This window comes from Vulpes vulpes, chromosome 3, assembly GCF_048418805.1.
Source record: "Vulpes vulpes isolate BD-2025 chromosome 3, VulVul3, whole genome shotgun sequence".
NCBI classification, from domain to species: Eukaryota; Metazoa; Chordata; class Mammalia; order Carnivora; family Canidae; genus Vulpes; species Vulpes vulpes.
Window position 1 is genome coordinate 14,879,399 of NC_132782.1, and position 21,345 is coordinate 14,900,743.

Below are 21,345 nucleotides of genomic sequence, written 5' to 3' on the forward strand. Positions count from 1 at the left end.
AATTTACATACTATGCCCGAAGCAGCACCATCCGGGGAGCCAGAATTTGTCAAAGACATTAAAAAAGGAGAGTTTTCGGGCAGCCCAGGTGGCTCAGCGGTTTAGCGCCGCCTTCCACCCAGGGCATGATCCTGGAGTCTGGGGATCAAGTCCCACTTTGGGCTCCCTGCCTGGAGCCTGCTCCTCCCTCTGCCTGTGTCTCTGCCTCTCTCTCTCTCTCTCTCTCTCTCTCTCTCTGTCTCTCAAGAATAAATAAATAAAATACTAAAAAATAAAATAAAATAAAAAATAAAAAAGGAGAGTTTTCAAGGGGAAGAAAGGAGAATCAAATATTGCAGGAGAGTGCACTGCCTCATAAGCTGAGGCGCGGCAATAGCCTACTTATAAATAGATGTGTAGGCAGCCAAAGAGGCAGAAAAGTGTTTGAGAGAATCATTGAATCCCAGAGCACAGGGAAATACAAAGAGAAAATCTGAACTGAAAAGTGAAAAGCTAGATGAGGGAGGAAATGAGCCACCCCAACAAAGTTTGCTTTGGGACACAGCAATAAAGACAAGTGGGATGGAGGGACAACCACCCCCCTCAAGGGGCCAAGGCAGCCATCTAGGACAGGGCAACAGACGTGGTGGAAAGTACTTCCCAATAAAGTTAGCGTTAACATCTAAAGTGGCAAAGGTATACAGAGCAAAGAACGTCAAAATTAAATTGTATGGAATTTCAAAAGCATAATTTTATAAGGAGACAAAATATTTCAGGAAGAAGAGGGGAAGGGAACCCAAGGAAACCCTAGATGTGCAATTAAAGGAAAGACCAAAGAACAGGAATTGACACCTTCAAACTCACGCAGTTCTGTGTGTAAAGGGAGGGGTGCCTACTGAGAAAGATGCTGCATAGCTACCAAACGCTTATTCACCATGGAGGAGTAGGACAGGAAGCTGGCCCAGTCCAAAAGCAGCACATACCCCTAAGCTGCCTGCCAGAAAGACACCCCAAAGCAATTTCTTACCAACGCAGTGGCGGTTATCCACATCCAGGCTGAAGCCAAGTGTGCACCTGCAGCGGTAACCCAAACCATCATTATCTGTCCTGTGGCTGAGGACACAGACGTGTTCACAGCCCCCATTGTTATCTCTGCATGGATTGCTAACTAGAGGAAAAAATACACAGGGTTAAAGCTCAATTAGAAATGTATGATTATCCAAGAATGTGAAACCACTTTGAGCCATCTAAGTGAAACAAAATAACGGGCTTGGAACTCAGAAAAACCACTGCTGGTTGATGCTGTATACACCCACATTTAGCTGCTCTGACTCTCCTACCTACCCTCTAACAGGTAGTGGCAACAAAGTACTCCCGCAGCTACATAACTTCTCCCCAAGTTAACTATGTCTGCTAGCCTCAGTGACTACGAAATAACTGCCTCCCCCTAAAAAACTTGAATGTTTAAAAAAAAAAAAACTTGAGTGTTATTTTGACCATTCGTAAGATATAACAGTAACTATAACTCACAGGATGCATGCTTTTTTAAGTAAGCCAACTTAGAATCAAGAGCTAATTATTATTATTATCCCAATTTTATAAAAGAGGAAATCAAGCTCCAGAAGGTTAACTCAACTTGCCCAAGATTATTCAGCAGCTAAACGAGAAGCCAAGCTTGCAGTACAAACCAGACTATATTTCCAAAACCCATTCTCAAAGCTGAGACTCAAAACATCACTGTGCACAAGCCTGTCACAGCCAAAAAGGTCATAACTGCTTTGAAAATTATCTTCTTAGCTTTTGAATTATTCTTTAAAATAATCTCTTCACAATAAATAAATAAATAAATAAATAAATAAATAAATAAATAATTGTCTCTTTACCTTCTCAGGAGGATTGATTTGGGGAAACAACAAAAAAAATAATTTGGATGATAAAATAATTGGATATTATTTTCAGTCAAAGGCAAATAAGAAGTTGGTAGCTCATGAATGGATTATTCCAAACAGAGATTTCCAAAATGTTTTCAGATGTAGTACAGATTTTCAGCTTCGGTATATGTTATCCCAGGATGACTACATTGAGGGATATTCATATGAATGTATCAGTTCCAGGGGCTGGTTTTTTGTTTAAAAAAAAATCGGGGCACCTGGGTGGCTCAGCTGGTTAAGCATCTACCTTCAGCTCATATCATGATCTCAGGGTCCTGGGATCAAGCCCTGGGTCGGGCTCCCTACTCAGCAGGGAGTCTGCTTCTGCCCTCTCCCTGTATTGCTCCCCGTTTGTGCTTTTTCTCTCTCTCAAATAAATCAAATCTTTTTAAAAAATTGAAATAGGGCAGCCCCGGTGGCTCAGCAGTTTAGCGCCGCCTTCAGCCCAGGGCATGATCCTGGAGTCCCGGGATCGAGTCCCACCTTGGGCTCCTACATGGAGCCTGCTTCTCCCTCTGCCTGTGTCTGTGCCTCTCTCTCTCTCTCTCTCTGTCTCTCTCTCTCTCATTAATAAATTTAAAAATCTTAAAAAAAAACAAAAATAAAAACTGAAATAAAGATTCTCTCTCCCTCTTCTCCTCACTTGTGCTAGCTCTCTCTCTAAAAAAAAATAATCAACCTGATTTTTTTATAGTCTTGCTCCATCCTAAAGTCAGATCCACCACTTAATGTGGGAGTTTAAGTAAAATCTGCTTTTCCTTGAATTACTGTTCACTGATATTAAACTTTCTATCAATACAGTTCATCATATTTCTTTCCTTTTTTCACAAGCAAATACAGAAAGGAGCCATATACAGTCACAATAGTCCTGACAATTTAAAACCTTGAAACACAAACACTACTTACTATAATATAACAGAAGACTAAATGGTGTCTAAGTCAAAATATTTCTTTTCTTTGATAAGTGACCAGCCCATGAGACACCAAACCCCACTGGCCTATGACAGACCCAAAACAAACCAAATAACAGGTGTCATACATGTACAACGGAGAAGAAAAGGGAATTGGCTCTGACACTATCTTAAAATCTCAAGTCAACACTTAGGCATGTTAGTTCCTTCTTCTAGGCCTCAGTTTTCTCAACTTTAATATTAAAGGACTGAATATAAGTTTTCTCGTAGGAGAATGAGGATATATATTTTGGTTTTGTTTGTTTGTGGTTTCTTAATCTCAACATTTAAGGGCACATTGCAGGTGCCATTAAATATATCTGTAACATACATCTCTTAAGTTTCTTGTAGATTTGGCATTTTAACTCTGAAATACATCAATTTTTTCAGAAGGCCCCATGATCCACAGAGCAGTTTCAGAGCATTTAACTCTCTAGATAATCCATCATATATTTGAAACTGCCACCCAAATCTCATGAGATCACAAGTCATTAACTTCCATAGCATTGAGAAAATCTTTCTACCAAGGCCAAACTGAGCAGGGTTTCCATTGTTCTGGGGCATACCATAGGGCTGCCTGAGGGAATGGTAAACAGTCACTCCAAAGGGCCTCAGGGAAGTCTGGTGGTACTCTTGTGGACTGGTTTCTGTGAACTTGTTTGCCTTCATTACAGCCATCTTTGTCCAATCAGTAAAGAATACACGATCTTCAAACAAGCTTATTCCAAAGGGATGAGGAATGAGTGAGCCTCCATGGATTACTGTCTTCCTGTTATAAAAGATGTGTATTAAAATTTTTTTGTTTGCCTTCATTTTGATTAAAGGTGGAATTAGTTTGAGTAAATGCCTGAAAAGCTAAGTAATTTCTTGTTTACAAAAATGAAATATATAGAAAAACACATTTTAAGATGTGGGTATATAATTCGACCTACATTTGATAGAAGGATTTTCATTTGTCTCTTGAGAAAGACCCTTGAAAATAAAATTCCAGTCCCAGCCCCAGTTTGTTCCGGATTTTTTGAAAAATTACTGTTTTCTTACATGCTTCTCAATTCTATTAAGTTTGCCCCACAAAAAAAAAAGGGCTAAGATGTGAAGTATCATTTTGTAATGCATATGTGAAAGAGTGTAACACGGGAATGCAAATGTGGTAGCAGATCAGATACCTTAAACCTACTTCACACTGCACCATTATCTTTTTCTCAGCAATCAGGGAGCAGGATAATGAGAACAATTCAACCTCTAGCAAACATACAGACCTATTTCGCTTTGGGAAATCAAAAAGTAGTGCTACCACTACTATACCTCTGCTTCATAAAACTGTCTGCTCATCATACTTGTTAAGTGGAGGCACGGGGTGGTCAGAGCTGCTTAAATGGAAGAAAAAGAAGTAAAAGGTGCCAAGCAAGGGAAAGAAATCAACAGTGTCTGCCATAGCTACTTCTACATAAATGATCATCCACACACATCACACAAAGAAAGTGAGGTAGAGGAGGAGGGAAAACTCATTTTTTTTTCCTCTTTGCAAAACAGGAAAACTTTAAAGAAAAATCTTAAAAACACTGAAAACTGAAAAGCACAATAGTACTCTAAAAAAAGAACTGAAGATACTAAGGCTGGGAAATACACCAAAAATGGGGGGAAGTGGGAAGAAACCTAAGGTGGCAAGTTAGTGCAAACTTTACACACTCAATAATGACATGGTACATTAAAATTAGAGAATGGTTTTTCTTTTCCAGTTAGCAAATTCCAGAACCCTGAATGCCACCTGCTGGCAAAGCAATAGGAATGACTTTATGATTTCAGCTGTACTCATGAGCTTTTTAATAGCTCTTTGATGTTTCTTCACAGCCTGCAAAGCACTCAAAGATTTCTGAAACTCCATTGATTTTTATGTTTTTATACTTTAATCTTAGCATAAAAATATTTAGACTAATGTAATGTCAAAACACCTATGAAAGAAAAAATTCAGGCAATTTCTCAATTGTTTTTGAATGACTTATTGGGTTGATTAAGATTTTTTCATTAAATTAATTCATCATATTCTCATTATGGGAATCAGTATAAATGATGAGAAATTATAGTCTTAATACTTAATCATTTCATTTAACTAAGTAGAGATTGTTCTAAGAATATGAAATCCAGTGGCAAACTGATACTATCCTTACAAAATCCTCTACAAAATAGAGATAAAGGAGAAAACAAAACTATAATAGTCCTTCATCGAGAAAACAAAGTCAAGTCATTTGGAATAATTAAATCAGCCAGCTTATTTGCTGAATCCACAAAGAGCAGTTTTGACAAATTTAAAACCGTATTTTAACCGATTTTTGAAAACTTCAAAAGCAGAGAAACTAAAATAGTTAACAGTTTAACTTAGAGTTAACTGTCATCAGACTAAGAAGATGAAATAAAAAGTATGCCATATTTATGTTCAAATATTCTGAGTATCTTTGAAATATATCAGGTAAAAATACAAGTCAGAATTTCTCTTTGAAATTTGAACTACATAGGGGTAGAGTGAAGTCCAATTAATTCCCACAAGATAATGTTAAATAAATAATAAAACTTATTTTCACTGAGGGAAAATTAGTAAGGTAAAAGATAAAGTAATCTTTGGAAACAAACCATAAGGGACCCAGAAAAATAGACTCAAAAATTAATGAAAATAATGTGCTTCATCTAGGAGTTGCGGAGCAGTTATAGAGGAGAAATCAAAGAACAAATGCTCTAAGTAATATATAACGAGTATTATCAGGGAATACAAAAAAAGTTTAAAACAACCCCCTCAAAAAAAAATGTCACTTCACACAAAAATCAACACAAAAGACATTCAAGATGTAATGTCAACCAACAAAGCAGTATTTTAATTCTGGTCCCTCTGAATCCTGCTCCAAAAATTTTATGTACTTTCTCCCAAACTTATGAAGCCATAAAAAATACTTCTTACCTTTGAATTCCATCATAAGTTACAGTCTCAATGTAATCAAAACGGCAGTCAACCCAGTAAACACGCTTTGATACTATATCCAGAGTTATCCCAGCAGGCCATCCCAGTTTTGTTTTTACCAAGTCTTTACGGTTGGTGCCATCCATGAAAGCCCTTTCCAGCTTCGGTTCCCCAGAAAGGCTCTCCCAATCTGAGAAAAATAAATAACTACAGAAGACAAACAAAAGATGAAAGTCAGTTATTTTACAAGTTTATCTGGAAAATATATTTTTAGGTTGTGTGTTTGGATCAATGGAAATTTCCTGTAGCTGATTAGAGAAGCACAGGAGTATAAAATAACAATGAAAAACATCAGAGAATATGAGGGCCAATCAGGAGAGGCAACAACTCCAAATAGCAACTATTAAAATGCACCAATAGGGCAGCCTCAAAATTCATATCCATCTTCTTAACTTTCTTCCCTGATCCCTGGCTCTGCCTTTTACTTATCTTTTTTACCCTCAGGAAAACTTACAAATACATTTTGAAATAAGCTATCAAACCATTTCCCTCCTTAATTCCCCATTCTAAAGCATAGTCCAGAGAATATATCCATTATTTTCAAGGAAAGACACCAAGATATCATGAAGTAGAAATGAATGATCACCATTCACCAACTCTTCAGCAGCCTAAAGTTCATACAAGCATTTTAAGACTCAACTTTGAAAATCTAGGAGAAAGTCAAGTCTCACATAACTGCACTCAAATGTGGACATGGGGAAAATTTAAATTTACACCTGGAGACAGGTGAGCATTATCAATCTTGGTGGGGTAATTAACACTGAACTTGTAAAGAGGTATTAGCATTATCATCTTAATCCCAGTTTATAACAAATGAGTGCTAAAAAGGATAGCTCCAATCTTCTTTCCCCTTTTTAAAAAAATTTGCACCTAATTCATGTTAGAATGATAATGGTGAATCAAAAGTAATGTTCAGTTGTAACAACATCATTAGACTGAATCAGAACACAGTGTCCAGTCTCTCAGCCAGGCAAATGTGACAAACACTAAAAATAAAATTCACACCCCCAAAACTCACATATTCATATAGTACACCAATAGATATATGCTTTAAAGCTTATATGAATGGAGACATAAAATACATAAAATGTTCTAGTGTACAGACCCTATAAGAAATCAGAATGAGCCTTTAATTAACCCAGTGGATGCTTTACCTTTAGGGAGAAATAAAGCTTCAGAAATACTAAAATCAGTATTTTTTTCACATTACTTACCCAACAGTTGGGTCCACAGCAATTCCTCTAGGATGCCCCAAGTTTCCAGTTATAAGGATAATCCGATGGCTTCCATCCAAATTTACCATATCTATGCGGTTGACCTTGGTCTCTACCAAATAAAGTTTATTGTTAATCCAGTCCACAGCTAGATTCTCTGGATCATCAAGAGAAATGACTTCTTGGATGCTGAAACCGCTAATGTCAACTGAAAAAACCTGAAAGAAAACCCAAAATTACACTTAAACATAACCGTGGGCACTGTTTTCCCATATTCATTCAGTATATCTATGTTGTAAAAACCAGTCATCAAGATTAAAAAAAGAAAAAACCATGAGATGCCTGGGTAGCTCAGCGGTTAAGTGTCTGCCTTTGGCTCAGGGCATGATCCTGGGGTCCTGAGATCGAGTCCCGCATCAGGCTTCCCGCATGGAGCCTGCTTCTCCATCTGCCTATGTCTCTGCCTCTCTCTCTCTCTCACTCTCTCTCTCTCTCTCTGTCTTTCATGAATAAATAAATAAGATCTTTTTTAAAAAAAAAAGAAAAAAAATGAGACTTGTAAAATATTCTGGGTTACTGGGGAGAAAAAGGGTTTCTTTAAAAGTATATGTAAGGCAAATATAAAAAGTTGGATTTCTTTAATCTTGCATTTCTAATTCTTGGTAGCTATCAAAAGTTTAATGAATGTAGAATTTTTTTGTGGAGGAGATGGTGATGGTTTGTTTTCATTTTTAGCTGTAATCAAATCAGAAATTTTAATAATCCAAATTCTCAGTTTTTAGAAATTTTATGCAAGTTACCACTTAATTGAATTAAAATTTTGTTAACAGTACATGGAAATGCAAGAAGAAATAAAATTCCATAACTCTTTAGAAGTCTCCAAAATTTATGTTTTGAAAATCTCTGTTGCATCACTCAGAGTTGAAATTAAATCTATCACACTTTCCAAATAAGACAGCATAATGAAATTTTGGCTGTTAAACACAATACTGTCAATATTTGTTACCCAATCTTCAATTACAGTTCCATTTAGAAGATGCAGGTAAAATCTGATTTTTATCATCCAAAGAAGCAGAGTACTTTTTACATTTTAAATGATCAAGTTTCAAAAATTACTACCAAATATCTATCCAGTTTTGAAAGAATGTCTACTATTTCTTTTAATTAGGCTTTTGGACTCCATTTCGAATAAAATTAAAAGTTGCTCAAGGCTAATCCATATAATAGACTGCTTTGTTTAATAGGTCACATGTAATAGTATAGCATGGAAAAGGTGCTGATTAACATAAAATATCTCAAGGGCCTTTTTTGTTAGAAAACAAAAGAACTTTCCTTTCCACTCCCCCAAAAATGAAAAACTATCAACACTTTGTGCTTGGGGTTCTATCAGCTCCCAAGCTACACTCCTGAAATTTCTATTTACCTTATCTTGCACGGTGTCAGTCCAAAAGACTCTCTGTAGGTGATAGTGAAAATCCACACCCACAGCCACTCCATGATTTTGAGACTCTACCAGTATCGAAAAGGTCCTTCCATGAATGTCACCAATTAGCAAATCCCGACCATTGGAGAAGATAACGGAGGCTTGCTCAGCTAAATGTGAAGAAGGAAGGCATTATCACTCCTTCAAGTGAACAAACATATGCCAATCACCCTTTCAGGCAAACTTACAACTGATTTGCTTCCTGCCTTTCAAATACTTCTTCTATGTTATCTTATTTGATTTTTAAAATAAACTTCTGAGGCAGGCATATAGGTGTCATTCTACTCAGTTTACAGATAAGCAAACTGAGGCACAAAGATGCTTGATGAAGTGTCCAAAATCACAGTAAGTTTGGAGCAGAGTCTACCGAGAAGCCGAGTGTTCTGACTGCTAGTCCAATGCACTTTCAGTGACACTGCGAGGAATACATCAGATATTTTCAAGAATCCTCTATGATATGGACACCTCACTTTACCCAATCTGCAAGCAACTGCAGATTGGGTAAAGCACGGAACATATTTTATGGATTACTGGGAAATCACTCTGAAAAACATGGCAGTGATGGATTTAAATCTGTTTTACCTACATATTCACAAGCATGCAAAATGATACATGAATATCAAGGTTTTCATCACAGTCTTGTTTGCAATAGCAAAGGATAAAAAAAAATGACATAAAGCCCATGAGTGGGGCATCAGTTAAATAAATAATATGCATCCAAAAATTGAATATTATGCCACCAGAAAAAACAAAAAGAATGAGGAAGAGGACTCTTTAAAGATACACATTGATAGCAAAATGCAGCTGTACATATAGTTTACTCCCATGATCTGTAAAAACAGAATTAGATACCTATATTTATACATTCTTATTTATGTATTTAACAATCTCTAGAATTAAAATAAACAATAATTATCCATGGGACAGGGAATTGGAGACGGGGCAGAGAAGAACTGACATGGAGAAAGACATTTTTATAATTTAAAATTTTTGAACATATTACTTTATTATCCTTTCAAAAATAAATACAATTGTTAATAATCAGCTGTACCAAAGTCAGTAAACAGCAAATCAGATATTTCTACAAAAAAATAACTTGGAAATGGGCAATTCATCAATTCTACGAGCAGATAAATTTCAGAAGGCCAAAGGAACTTCCAGACTACGTTTGAAAAAAACAATTGGGAAAAAAAAAACAAAGATCTTATTCAAAAATGCATGGTGACAAAAATGGAGGGGAGGGGGGCATGATCTTTTACCAGATTTTTCCCAATCTGTACTACAGTACTTAGACTTAGATTGACTCCAACAAAATGCCCAGAATGAGGGCATTCCCCAAAATTCCAATCCAAATTTCATAGGTCCATTTGAATCACTCCTAAATTTTTCATAAACAATGCCAAAATCATTTTTATAGGTACTTGTCACCCACATTTGTGGTAGGTAGATTAATTAAAATGTAAATGTCCAAGTAATCCAAAAAAATACATTCCACAATTAAATGTGGTAGATAACACAAAAGCTCAGACAAAAAGTAAACAAACTGCCAATTTAAAAAAAATGACTAATGGTCATAATTAATAAATTTGTCCCTAATAAGCAAAATACAAAATTAATGTGGACCCATTCTTCTGGCAGCAAGGCCGCTCCTAATTTGTGATGATAAAACCCTACTATCCACATAAATTCTGGTATTTCTTATGTCATCTACTATGGAAGGAGGATATTAGCTGTAAGTTTCCAGTTCAGGAATAGAGCAAGTACCCTTAATTTACTTACAGGAAGTATTAGCTTTGCAATGCCGCTGATGCTCCAAGACATATCCTTCCGCACAGCGGCACTGATGATGGCCAATTCGGTCTTCACACATCTGATCACAAACTCCCCATATCTGGCAATCATTAAAATCTGCCACATAGGAAATAAACATTTGTAATCATGTTTACCAGTGTTTTCTGAGCACACTCTGACAAAAATCTTGGAACAGCTACACAAGAATGTGGTGATACCTAAATAAGCACTGTCGAGGTAGCACAGATTCTAGGCATACAATAAAAAATAGGAATTCAAAACAGGTATCTTCATACTATGGAAGATCCAAACGCATTTAATCAGCTGTTTAAAAAAATCTACACAAAGAATAATTTTACAGAAAATGCACAGCGCTACTTAGATCCACAGCCCCGTAGTATTGCATTTAATTTATTACTGTTGGTTTACAAAATACCTGAATTTTGGTGTAAATCCTTCTATTCAAAACTATGCTTTCCGATTTGGAAAGCCACTAGCCCACTATGGCTTCTTAAATTTATATTTAGATTAATTAAAATGAAATACAATTAATAATTCCATTTCTTAGTATCACCACATTTCAAGTGATCAATAGCTTTATACAGTTGGTGGTTACCATATCAGAAAGTATAGATATAACAGCACATTTCTACCACTGCAGAAAGTTCTACTGGACAGTCCTACATCACAATAAAGTAAGGCCTGCCTTGTATCCAACCCCTCAAGAAGACACAGAACTGTTACTGCAAAAAAGTACCTGGAAATATCCATTTACCCAGCTGCCTTTCCTTTGATATCAAAAATTATAACCAAAATTAAATTTAAATTAGTTTTAAATTTTAGTTTAAAATTAGTTTATTTTTCTTAATAACATTATTAATTAATAAGTGCTCACTGAAAGTCCATTACACGACAGAGCTGTTCACTATCACAGAAGTCCTAGTCCTACTGTGTAAAAGGAGATTCAATAAAGTTGACACATAAACAATACAACATGGGAGGAAGGGTACAGGTGGAACAATCCAAGATACAAAGTCTTCTCAAAGACTACACAGCTTAGGGGTGGAGAAAATTGTCCCATCTTGGTCGCCTGGTGCCAAATATTTCATTGACCCTCCAAGCTCACATCCACTCTTCACCTTCCCTCACCCTGTGCTCTTCCCTGGGAGGAAAACCATCACAGCCTACACCAACAGGTTCTCAGTAAATTATAATTTCTGAAAGCGTTTATCCTCGGGTCTAGAATTCTCCACATTTCTAGGATCTGATTACACTTGCAGCAAATGTCAGAGTTGTGAACTCGGTTCTATCATACCTATTGGATGGCCTACTACCTCATAACCCCCCAATTACAAAGCTTGAGAAAGTCCTGGGATCAAGCTAATGTTTCCAATTTTCCCTCAAGACCAAATAAAACAACATGGGCCTGCATTATCTTTCTTTCCAAGGACTGTGACTAACCAGAGGAAAAAAATTAATCCAATTTGGACATGACAAGGTGAAAGGCATGTGGGTATAAATGAAAGGCCCTTCGTGATTTATCTCTTCTGTGCCCTCACCTCAGCCCTGAGAAAGCACCACCTGAGGCTTCGCCTCAGTAGAAATGAAAGTACAGAATATGCGCCCTCTAATTCCCAGAATGTCATGACCTCATTTTGAATGCAAGACCGATGAGAATATGCCTAAGGGTCTGGAGTCACCCAGGGAGCAGGAGTTCTGATGTAAAACAGAAGAAAACCAAAGGTGAAGAAGTCATAACTAGGAATTCTTGGGTGCTGGGATCCCTGGGTGGCTCGGTGGTTTGGGGCCTGCCTTCGGCTCAGGGCGTGATCCTAGAGACCCGGGATCAAGTCCCATGTCAGGGTCCCTGCATGGAGCCTGCTTCTCCCTCTGCCTGTCTCTGCCTGTCTGCGTGTGTCTCTCATGAATAAATAAATAACATCTTTAAAAAAAAAAAAAAGGAATTCTTGGGTGCAAATGCCCTATCACCTGGGCTACATACAAGTACTTTAAAGGTTTGAACAAGTGTATAAAATCGCTGTCACTTTTAATGGCTGAATAAGATTATATTCTCCATTATGGAAGAAAATGAAGGCTAATTAATATCCACCATCAGCCAAAGCGAAAACAAAACAAAATGAAAGTAGACTTGAGGCTTTTCATGAGAATAGAAAAGTAGTGAAAACTGTATAAAATTCTAAAACACTACTTTATAATACCACCTCCCACCCCATTACCTTTATCTATTTTTCTTTCCTTTTCACTCTTTGTCACCTCGTACCAACAGATACCGCTTTGAAAATAATTCAAAAACCCCTTTTTAGCCTAGACCTCCTTGGACTCCCTCTGAACCATCTGGCTGTCTGAAATCCCACCATGCTGAATGACCTCCCTGCCCTAACTCTGCACCACGATGTCATTCCGTCAACAAACAGCATGTCCTGTCAATCAGAAACAATAACCCCAGTAAACTGCTTCAGCACGCCTCAGAGCCTCCACAGCCAGGTCAAGACTACCAGGGGCAGATGAATGGTAGAAGGACACAAGATTTTGTGTCAGGATTACTCAATTTTATTCTTGATTACCACTGAGGCATTCAGTGGGGAACCATGTCGAAGAGGGTAGATGTTGCATAGGTTTCCAACACCTGAAGCCATGCAGAATATTACAGCCATACAAAGTGTTTGTTGAATTGAAATGCTTGAAAGAACAAACAAAAACAATTTCCCTAAAAGCTCAGCTGAAACAAGTGTAACCGGTTTTATAATGTCACATATTAAAATTAATGAGTTCTCTTTACAAAGAGAGCAAAGTGTAATCTTCCTTGAGATAAATGTGAAATAAACGTTAACCCAGCTTCAAAACTCAGGGGCAAAGAACACATCCTTGAAAAACAGGGAAGATCACAGAAAAGGTCTCTATAGATGGCAAGGGCCCTAACACAAAAGCCCTCAATTGCAGACTTTTGAGCTTATCTCCAAATGAAGTTATCTGTTCTAAAGTCCCAGGCACATACCACAGAGATTAAAAGATGTCATCATAGAAAGTTAAAACTAGTGCCACAGTATCAGACCACACTAACTTCCAGTATGAACTGGGTGTGTTCCATGAATCCTGAAATTATCTTGTGCCAGAGCATAACATTGGAATTTTCTATAGTACATTCATTGATAGGTGAAATGTAAAAAATCTTGTTATGACCATTTTTCATTTATTTCAGACTACAAAACAGAGAGGCTCAGACCTCTGACACACATGTGGCCCTAGACACTTAGAAATACAACCCAAAGCTCATCATAAACTTAGATATTGGCGGGGAAGTACTGGAAAATGTGCTACCTAGACTCAAATGTGCCCCCAAAAAGGTGGGGGGGCTGCAGGGGCTAAGAACAAGCGTAGGGCATCACAAGATTAAACTAGGGATTCTGAAAGAGCAATCACTTTTACTGAAAAGACTTCACGGCCTATCAAGTTCCGAATGCAAGGCAGCCCAGCCCCACCATCTCCTCTTTGGGGGTTGAGAAAGGAAAGAAAGAGAAGCTGACGGAATACTGAGAATGTGGCTTCTGGTATTTCTATTGGAATTCCTTTTCTACTTAGAGAAAGGAGAAATGCCTAGAGAACTAAAAGACTGGAAATCAAACTGGCAGCTGGGTGGCAATAAGGGGCGGGGGGTGCAGAGTGGAGGAGCCTGACATTTGCCAAAGACAAAGGAGCAGCCTCACACCCCCGGATGAGCACCACTCTGGGGAAAAGCGGGTGCTGGCTTCGCAGCAATGCCAGGCAGCACAAGCAGGGGTCCCAAAGTCAGAAAACCACCTAATAATTGAGAAAAATATGAAATTTTTTGTGAAATAATAATTGTAATAATAATTGTGAAAAATATGAAAATGTGAAAAATATTCATAAATTACTTGAATGCACCCCCAATGTGATGCATTGTGATGGTGATAATGACGATGTTGGTAATAATAAAACACACAAAAAAAACCCCTGATTTCATTTAATGCCTGCTGCAGATCACAATCTTTTATTTATAAAATGTTTTCAAATGATTAAAAATTTGAGGGCTTAAGTAATTCAGAATTGTCTCTGAGTCTTCAGAATCTCTTAGGGTGATTTGCATAAAGCACAAGTCGTGTCTTAAGTTCATGTATTATCTTGTAATATGTTTTATATTCAACAAGAAACTATACTGTAACTTAAAAGGAACAATCAGATCGTGGGCAAACTTTGGAGCATGGTCCAGATACCAGAAACCTAAAATTACCTCCGTTGAACACCAAAAGGACAACCTCACTTGGATTATTTAACTGGATAGAAAAATCTCATTTTTCTTGGCATATGACACATAAAGAGGCCCATTATTATGGTTCTCAAAAATCCTGGGGAATAGACTTCCTCAAAAGTTCCAAATGTGTAAACCGAAGTTAATTTGTGGCATTAAATTTTTTCTGGCTGTGAGTAGTTATTAAGATCAATCATGTTTGATAAAGTATAATCACAAGCTGAGACTAAAGACTGAATATGTTCATCAGGTTTATCCAAATTCAGTATTGTTGACAAAATTATATTATATTTTGGAAATTACTTCAGGAGGAGCACTTTGGTAAAAGTATTTCTTCTGTATGCTATGTCTGTTTTTATTCAGAAAGAAAGCCCTAAAGAATCTTTTTTTTTTTTTAAAGTTTCATTTATTTATTTGAGAGAGAGGAGGGAGAGAGAGACAGAGAGAGAAAGAGTGCACAACCAGGGGGAGGAGTAGAGGGAGAAACAGACCCTGCCAAGCAGGGAGGCCAACAGAATCCCAGGATCATGAACTGAGCCAAAAGCAGAGGCACCCAGGTTCCCAAGAATCTCATATTTCTAAGGACTATCAAAAGAACACAAATATCTTGGGAAGATCTGAATCATCTATCTTTTGGAAATCCATAGATGACTACCAAACTTAATTTTTTTTTTTTAAGATTGATTGATTTTAGAAAGAGAAAGCACGAGCAGGGTGGGGAGGAGAGAGAGAGAATTTCAAGTAGACTCCACACTGAGCATGGAGCCAGATACTTGGGGCTTGATCCCATGACCCAGAGATCATGACCTGAGCTGAAACCAAGAGTCCACCACCTAACAAACTACACCACGACAGGCACCCCTACCAAATTTAAGTTTAATGAATCATTACACAGTTGCCTTCCAGGTGCCTTTTTACCAATACCAATTAAAAGAAAGATTTTTTTTTAAGATTTTATTTATTTATTTGAGTGAGAGAGTGAGTGAGAAGGGGTGAGAAGGAAAGGGAGAAGCAGACTCCCCACTGAGAAGGGAGCCTGATGCTGGGCTCAATCCCAGGACCCTGGGATCACGACCTGAGCCAAAGGCAGACGCTGAACCAACTGAGCCACTCAGGAACCCTTTTTTTTTTTTTTTAACCCCTTTGGACACTTTCTGGTAAAAGGTTTATTGTTTACATATCAAAAATCAGAAGGAAGGAGGGGCACCTGGGTGACTCAGTTGGGTAAGTGTCTGACTTTTGACTTTGGCTCAGGTCATGATCTCAGGGTCGTAAGAACAAGCCCCATGGTTGCCCTGGACATGAAGCCTGCTTCAGATTCTCTCTCGCTGCCCCTCCCCCACCTCTAAAAAAAGTGAGAAAGAAGGAAAAGAAATCAGAGTATTAAAAATCCATTGTTCAAATCCTAAAAAATTAAAAACTGATACTTGGCCATAGTAATTCTCCCATCATGAGACCCCCATCCTCATCACAGAAGGATGCAAAGCTAGCTCACATCAGAATCAGAGCTTTCCTAGAGGGGGAAATCTTTCTTATAATTCAGATAAGAGAGATGCAAGAAATATTTGGTGCACCAGCATCTAGTTTAATGCCAGCCAAATAAAGGGAAATGATAGCATTTGTTCTTGAACAAAGCTTCAAGAAGCTTCAAGTAGAGGTGAAAATCAATTAAATTAACCACTAGCATGGCATGAGTACTGACTGGCCACTGTCGTCAGCAGAGCAGTGAGCTGATGATTCTCTGCTGTTAAGTGACCACTCTTTTGTTGTGGGTCCTGAGGAGATTGGAGTTTCCTGGAGAAGAGGCCAAAGGAGCAGGCAAGGGTACTTGATAGGTTCAGGCAGCAGCTGTTTACCAACCACAGAGATGTATTAATACAACCAATATGGCCATGCCAACCCTGCTTCCGAATACTTAAAAAGGAAATCCAAAGACTTCTTCCTTCATCAGGCTGTAGACCGGTATCCACGTAGCTAGTCAACTCACTCAGAAGAACCACGCTTTTGTCTTGTGCACCTCAAAAAGTTTCTCCAAGTTAAAACTTCACATTGTCCAGGTTTACTATGGAGACTGTGTTACTTACTCTTGGTTATAAAGATCACCACGCCTACCCACAAGCACAAACACCTTGATGTTGGAGATCATAGAAGCCATTGATGCCGCAGCACTGTGACGAAACACTGGACACTCCCATCTGTCACTTACCGACACAGTTGTGGGTATTATTTTGGTCAACGATAAAACCTGGTGGACAATAACACATCCCTCCACTGGGTGACATGTGGCACTGGTACTCACAGCTCAATACAGAACACAAATTCACATCTAAACAGAGAAAAACACTTTGTTAAGTGAATTGTGACCTCTGGGCAAGACTGGGTCTATAAAGTAAAAGTTTCTTTTAATGAACTTAAAAACTAAGTAAACATGTAGCAGAGGCACAGAAATTACTAGCATTCAAGCCTTACTACAATATTATGCAATAAAAGTTCAATTCATATTTTTAAAAAATAACTCCTTTTAAAGTTATAACTATGTGCAAGTATACATCATCGTAAGTGTCATTTACAGAAAAATCAGGTCATGAGTCTTTTTTTCTACATAATAGAAAAAGTCAAGAATTCTCAAGTGACTGGATTGAGAATAATATTCAACATGTTAACCATGGCAACTTCTAAATTACTACTAGATAATTTATAGAGTACACTATTGTCAAAATAAAGGGTATAAATTGTATTCCCTTATGGGACCATCAATTATCCACACAACTGATGGAGTAATGGTGGGGAGATATTCTACAGCCACGGCGGGGGCGGGGGGGGGGGGTGGAGAAAACTAATAATTCAAGATATATTCCAGGGACCAGAAGCTTCTTTTTTTGAGTATAGCCAAATAAGACTTTTCCATAAGTATAAGCCAGGGAATAAATTCTCCAGAACACCTTTAGAATAACCAAAATTGCCATTAAAATCATTCTGCCTGGGTGAAGGAAAAAACACCACATATATTTTGAATCTGGGTTTGGACAAATTATTTGTTTTGGCCAATAACACATTTAGCAAACATGACCTAAGAAAGGTTTAAAAGAGCTGGCATGGTAGGGTTCACCTTTTCTATTACCACAAGGAAAGATACTAGCCTGAGCTTTTATTGCAACATCCTCAACATGTGAGTGAGCTGCTCTAGGCCCCAAGAACTTTCTAGCCAACCCACAGAACTATGAGGAATATTAAATGTTTGTTTGTTTCAGCCAGGAAGTCTTAGGATAGTTATGTAAATAATGATACTCTCTGTATTTGGGGATTTATCTATTACAGAAAACCAGAAACATCTCTATCTGAAAGCTACCCACATAAATTTCCATACTCACCACAATATCGCCCTTTGGTGCTATTGTTTTCGTCTTCTCCTTCTGGACAATCTAAAGTCCCATCACAAACATTTGCAATTGGGATGCATTTTCCAGACTCTGGACAAGCCCATTCGCCTGGGTAACATTCATGAATACGGTGAGTACTGCTTTCTGCAGGGGGAGGAATAAAAGAGTCACAGGCCACATTAGAGGTGGAGCCAGCTCTTTTTAATCCATAAGTAAGAGAGAATATAGATCAGTGGGCAAAAGAAGTCGACAAGTGCCTAAACTAGTAATTTCTAACTCGACTACTGGTCTTTTATTGGGATTCTAAGAAGTGGCAAATGGAATTATTTAAGTTCTCTTCTTTTTGATTTTTTTCTCTTTAGTGGAATGTCAACAGTGTAAAAAAACCTATGACTAAACTATAGGAAGACTACTTCTTGGAACACCAAAACCAAAGGATCTTCCCCGTGCATCACTCTTATGATACTTGCTTTATGGTGTGGGTGTTAGTAACTTCTGAACTATTGGAGGTACACCTTGTGAAGGCGGTGAATATCATTGGAATTTCCCTCTCAGGGATCCCTGGGTGGCGCAGCGGTTTGGCGCCTGCCTTTGGCCCAGGGCGCGATCCTGGAGACCCGGGATCGAATCCCACATCAGGCTCCCGGTGCATGGAGCCTGCTTCTCCCTCCGCCTGTGTCTCTGCCTTTCTCTCTCTCTCTGTGACTATCATAAATAAATAAAATAAAAAAATAAAAAAATAAATAAAAGGAATTTCCCTCTCAAAGAATCTTGAAACAATTCTCTGGGTAGTAGCCTTTCCTGCAACTACCACTCCGCAGTTCTTTCTCACGTATTCCCCAGGTGGCCTCTCTTCTACCAGGGGATGTCTGTGACTCATATGGTTAAAAATCTGAATTTGAGAACAAAAAACTGAACTGTTACCAAGGTGCAAAGTCATTTTTAAAGGTTATAAGGTCAAGGAAAATCACATTTCCCTCTCTTTTCCTTCCTTCCCCACCCTATTTCTTTTATACAAATATACCTACTTAAAATAAGCAGTCTCCAAAGGAAAAAGTCAGCATGTTATACAAGGGGGACAGACTGCCTCATCTATTTTGCTTTAATGATAAGAGGGAAGAGATTATAATTATAAATTATAATGTGAATTCATTGTCTTTTCAAGAAAAGCTAGTGGAGTCTCTCCTTCTTCCCCACCTACTAAGTTACTTAAATCACAGCCAATCCTGAGACTTGCTTGTCACACAGATAGTTTCTAACCAGAGAAGTAAGAATACAAGTGCTGGAAAACACTTTAAGAAAACAGTTTTCAGTCAGAATCTGTTCTCCTCTTACCACAGCCATTTTCATCTCCATTATCTTGACAGTCATTCTCTCCATCACAGACCAGATTTTGACTAATGCAGTAGCCGCTGGCGCAAGTGAACTGGTTGCCTCTGCAGGTCTCATAGGCTGGAAGGAAACAACAGCTGCACTCCAAAGACACAAATCATTTGGGAAAAATCAAAGAGTTCACCTCACTGCTTAAACTTCTGCCAAGTATCTTGACAAAAAAAAAAAAAAATGGAAAGAAAAGGAGGAAGAGATAGAAAAAGAAGGAGAGAAAAGGAAAAAAACATTACAGCAGCTTTGGGTCAAGGAAATGAACTCAGGTGCCAGTCTACATTTCTCAAGATTACAAACAAGGCAGTGTGCTATAGGCTGACACAGAGCTAAGAATGCAGATTGATAAAGGTGCTACAGGCATAGCGATGTCCACTGTGCCCAGACTTTGTCACAAGCACTGAGACTGCTCTCCAGGACCAGATAATTCTGAGTCACCCATTCCATGTTGTCACATACTGTTTAATACAGTCTCTGAAATAAGCCCATGAGCCAGGAGGGAAATCATGTATGACTCCTAAAAGGTTAGTGAATATTGAAAATATTTAACAAGGGGTAGGTGCCAACCAGTCAAAACAGGTGTTGTGACAAATCATAACATTCTGGTAAATAAATAACTACAGAAAGGTGCCAACTAATTTTATGAAACTAGTAAAACTCTCTCACAGAGACTTCAGACTACATATTCCAATAAAATGAGTCCAGAGTTGGCAACAATGAGAGGTGGTTTGCATTGCAGGCAGTGACACATGGGGGGAAAAAAAAGTAGGGTCAGAGTTAAGAAGCAGAGGGAATGAAAGCCATCTGCACCACACTGCAACTTCCCTATCCTTGCAATTTCAATGTGGTTAAGAATTTCAAAGTAACGAGGAGAGCTAGGACCACTGCTCTTAGGGAACTTCCCTCTCTTCAAAGTCCTTCTCTCATTCTCCTATGAAGGTTATCAAAACCATTGCTGAAGTATGGGTAATTTGAGAGCCAAGTGACACAATTCACCCCACACCCTTGTAGCCTAAGAGAAAAAATGCACACTGTCCATCAGCAATCCTTCAACTCTACACAGATCCTTGGAAGATAAATGAGCCCAGGTCTAGCTACGCTACTGAGGCTTATGCCATGGGCTCTAAATGATATTCTGGCTCCATCTGCCATCAGACATAGTGACCCTTTTGTTTGAAAAGCGTGGTGCCTTCGTAAAAACACAAACAAACAAAAAAACAGAAAGAGAACAAAGATAACAACACTCCTAGCAACCTGACCCAGCATAAGGAAATCACCGTACTGCAAGAAAGTTCATCACTGCCGTCTTCGCAATCGAGGTAATGGTCGCAGACGTAGGCACGAGGGATGCACACCCCACTGTCACACTGGAACTCATGGTGTGAACAGACCTTAGCTGCGACACAAGGGTAACAAGGGAAAGCAGAAAGAGAAGCTCAGTTCCACGGTAGCCATTTAATTTCACAAGAAGATTCTGTCTCAAGTTTGAAAAGAGATTTTTTATTATGCAGCAGCATGCTGGTAAATGTTTAACAACCAATTCTCCAGGAACAAAAAGACCCTGACTTGTAGTGTTTGCCAATTTCCATGGTGCAAATACTCCCACCGTGGCTGACTTTAAGCTACCAACATGGATTCACTGAACACAAATTCAAGAAGAGATTGTGTAATCGGCCAGTATAAATGAGCCTCAGCATACCACCGCACGTCTTGTACACATTACTTACTGCAATTGTTTTCATCAGAGAAGTCTCTGCAGTCAACTTTCCCATCACATTTCTGACTGCTGTTATAGCAGGCTCCATTGGCACAAGTAAGCTGTTCACACGTTGGGTAGTCTAAAAGAATGGAAATAGCACACAAATCTTAAATTAAGACATTCCCTCTGCAAACACTTCTTAAGTGACTGCTACATGCTAGACATTAAATGCTGAGC

The 21,345-nt window shown here is 38.3% G+C and overlaps 1 protein-coding gene across 1 annotated transcript in view; it reads right to left on the reverse strand.

The window, feature by feature from the left end:
* Positions 1-21,345, reverse strand: part of LRP2 (LDL receptor related protein 2) — a 198,132-nt gene that overhangs the window by 118,029 nt on the left and 58,758 nt on the right. The window contains exons 6-16 of the mRNA XM_072751869.1: positions 21,137-21,247; positions 20,692-20,805; positions 19,362-19,478; positions 18,018-18,170; positions 16,853-16,972; positions 10,347-10,475; positions 8,508-8,677; positions 7,085-7,302; positions 5,811-6,017; positions 3,427-3,629; positions 1,007-1,147 (exon numbers count right to left, since the gene is read on the reverse strand). Coding sequence (XP_072607970.1) covers positions 1,007-1,147; positions 3,427-3,629; positions 5,811-6,017; positions 7,085-7,302; positions 8,508-8,677; positions 10,347-10,475; positions 16,853-16,972; positions 18,018-18,170; positions 19,362-19,478; positions 20,692-20,805; positions 21,137-21,247 — 1,683 coding nt within the window. The remainder of the gene's footprint in view (positions 1-1,006; positions 1,148-3,426; positions 3,630-5,810; positions 6,018-7,084; positions 7,303-8,507; positions 8,678-10,346; positions 10,476-16,852; positions 16,973-18,017; positions 18,171-19,361; positions 19,479-20,691; positions 20,806-21,136; positions 21,248-21,345) is intronic.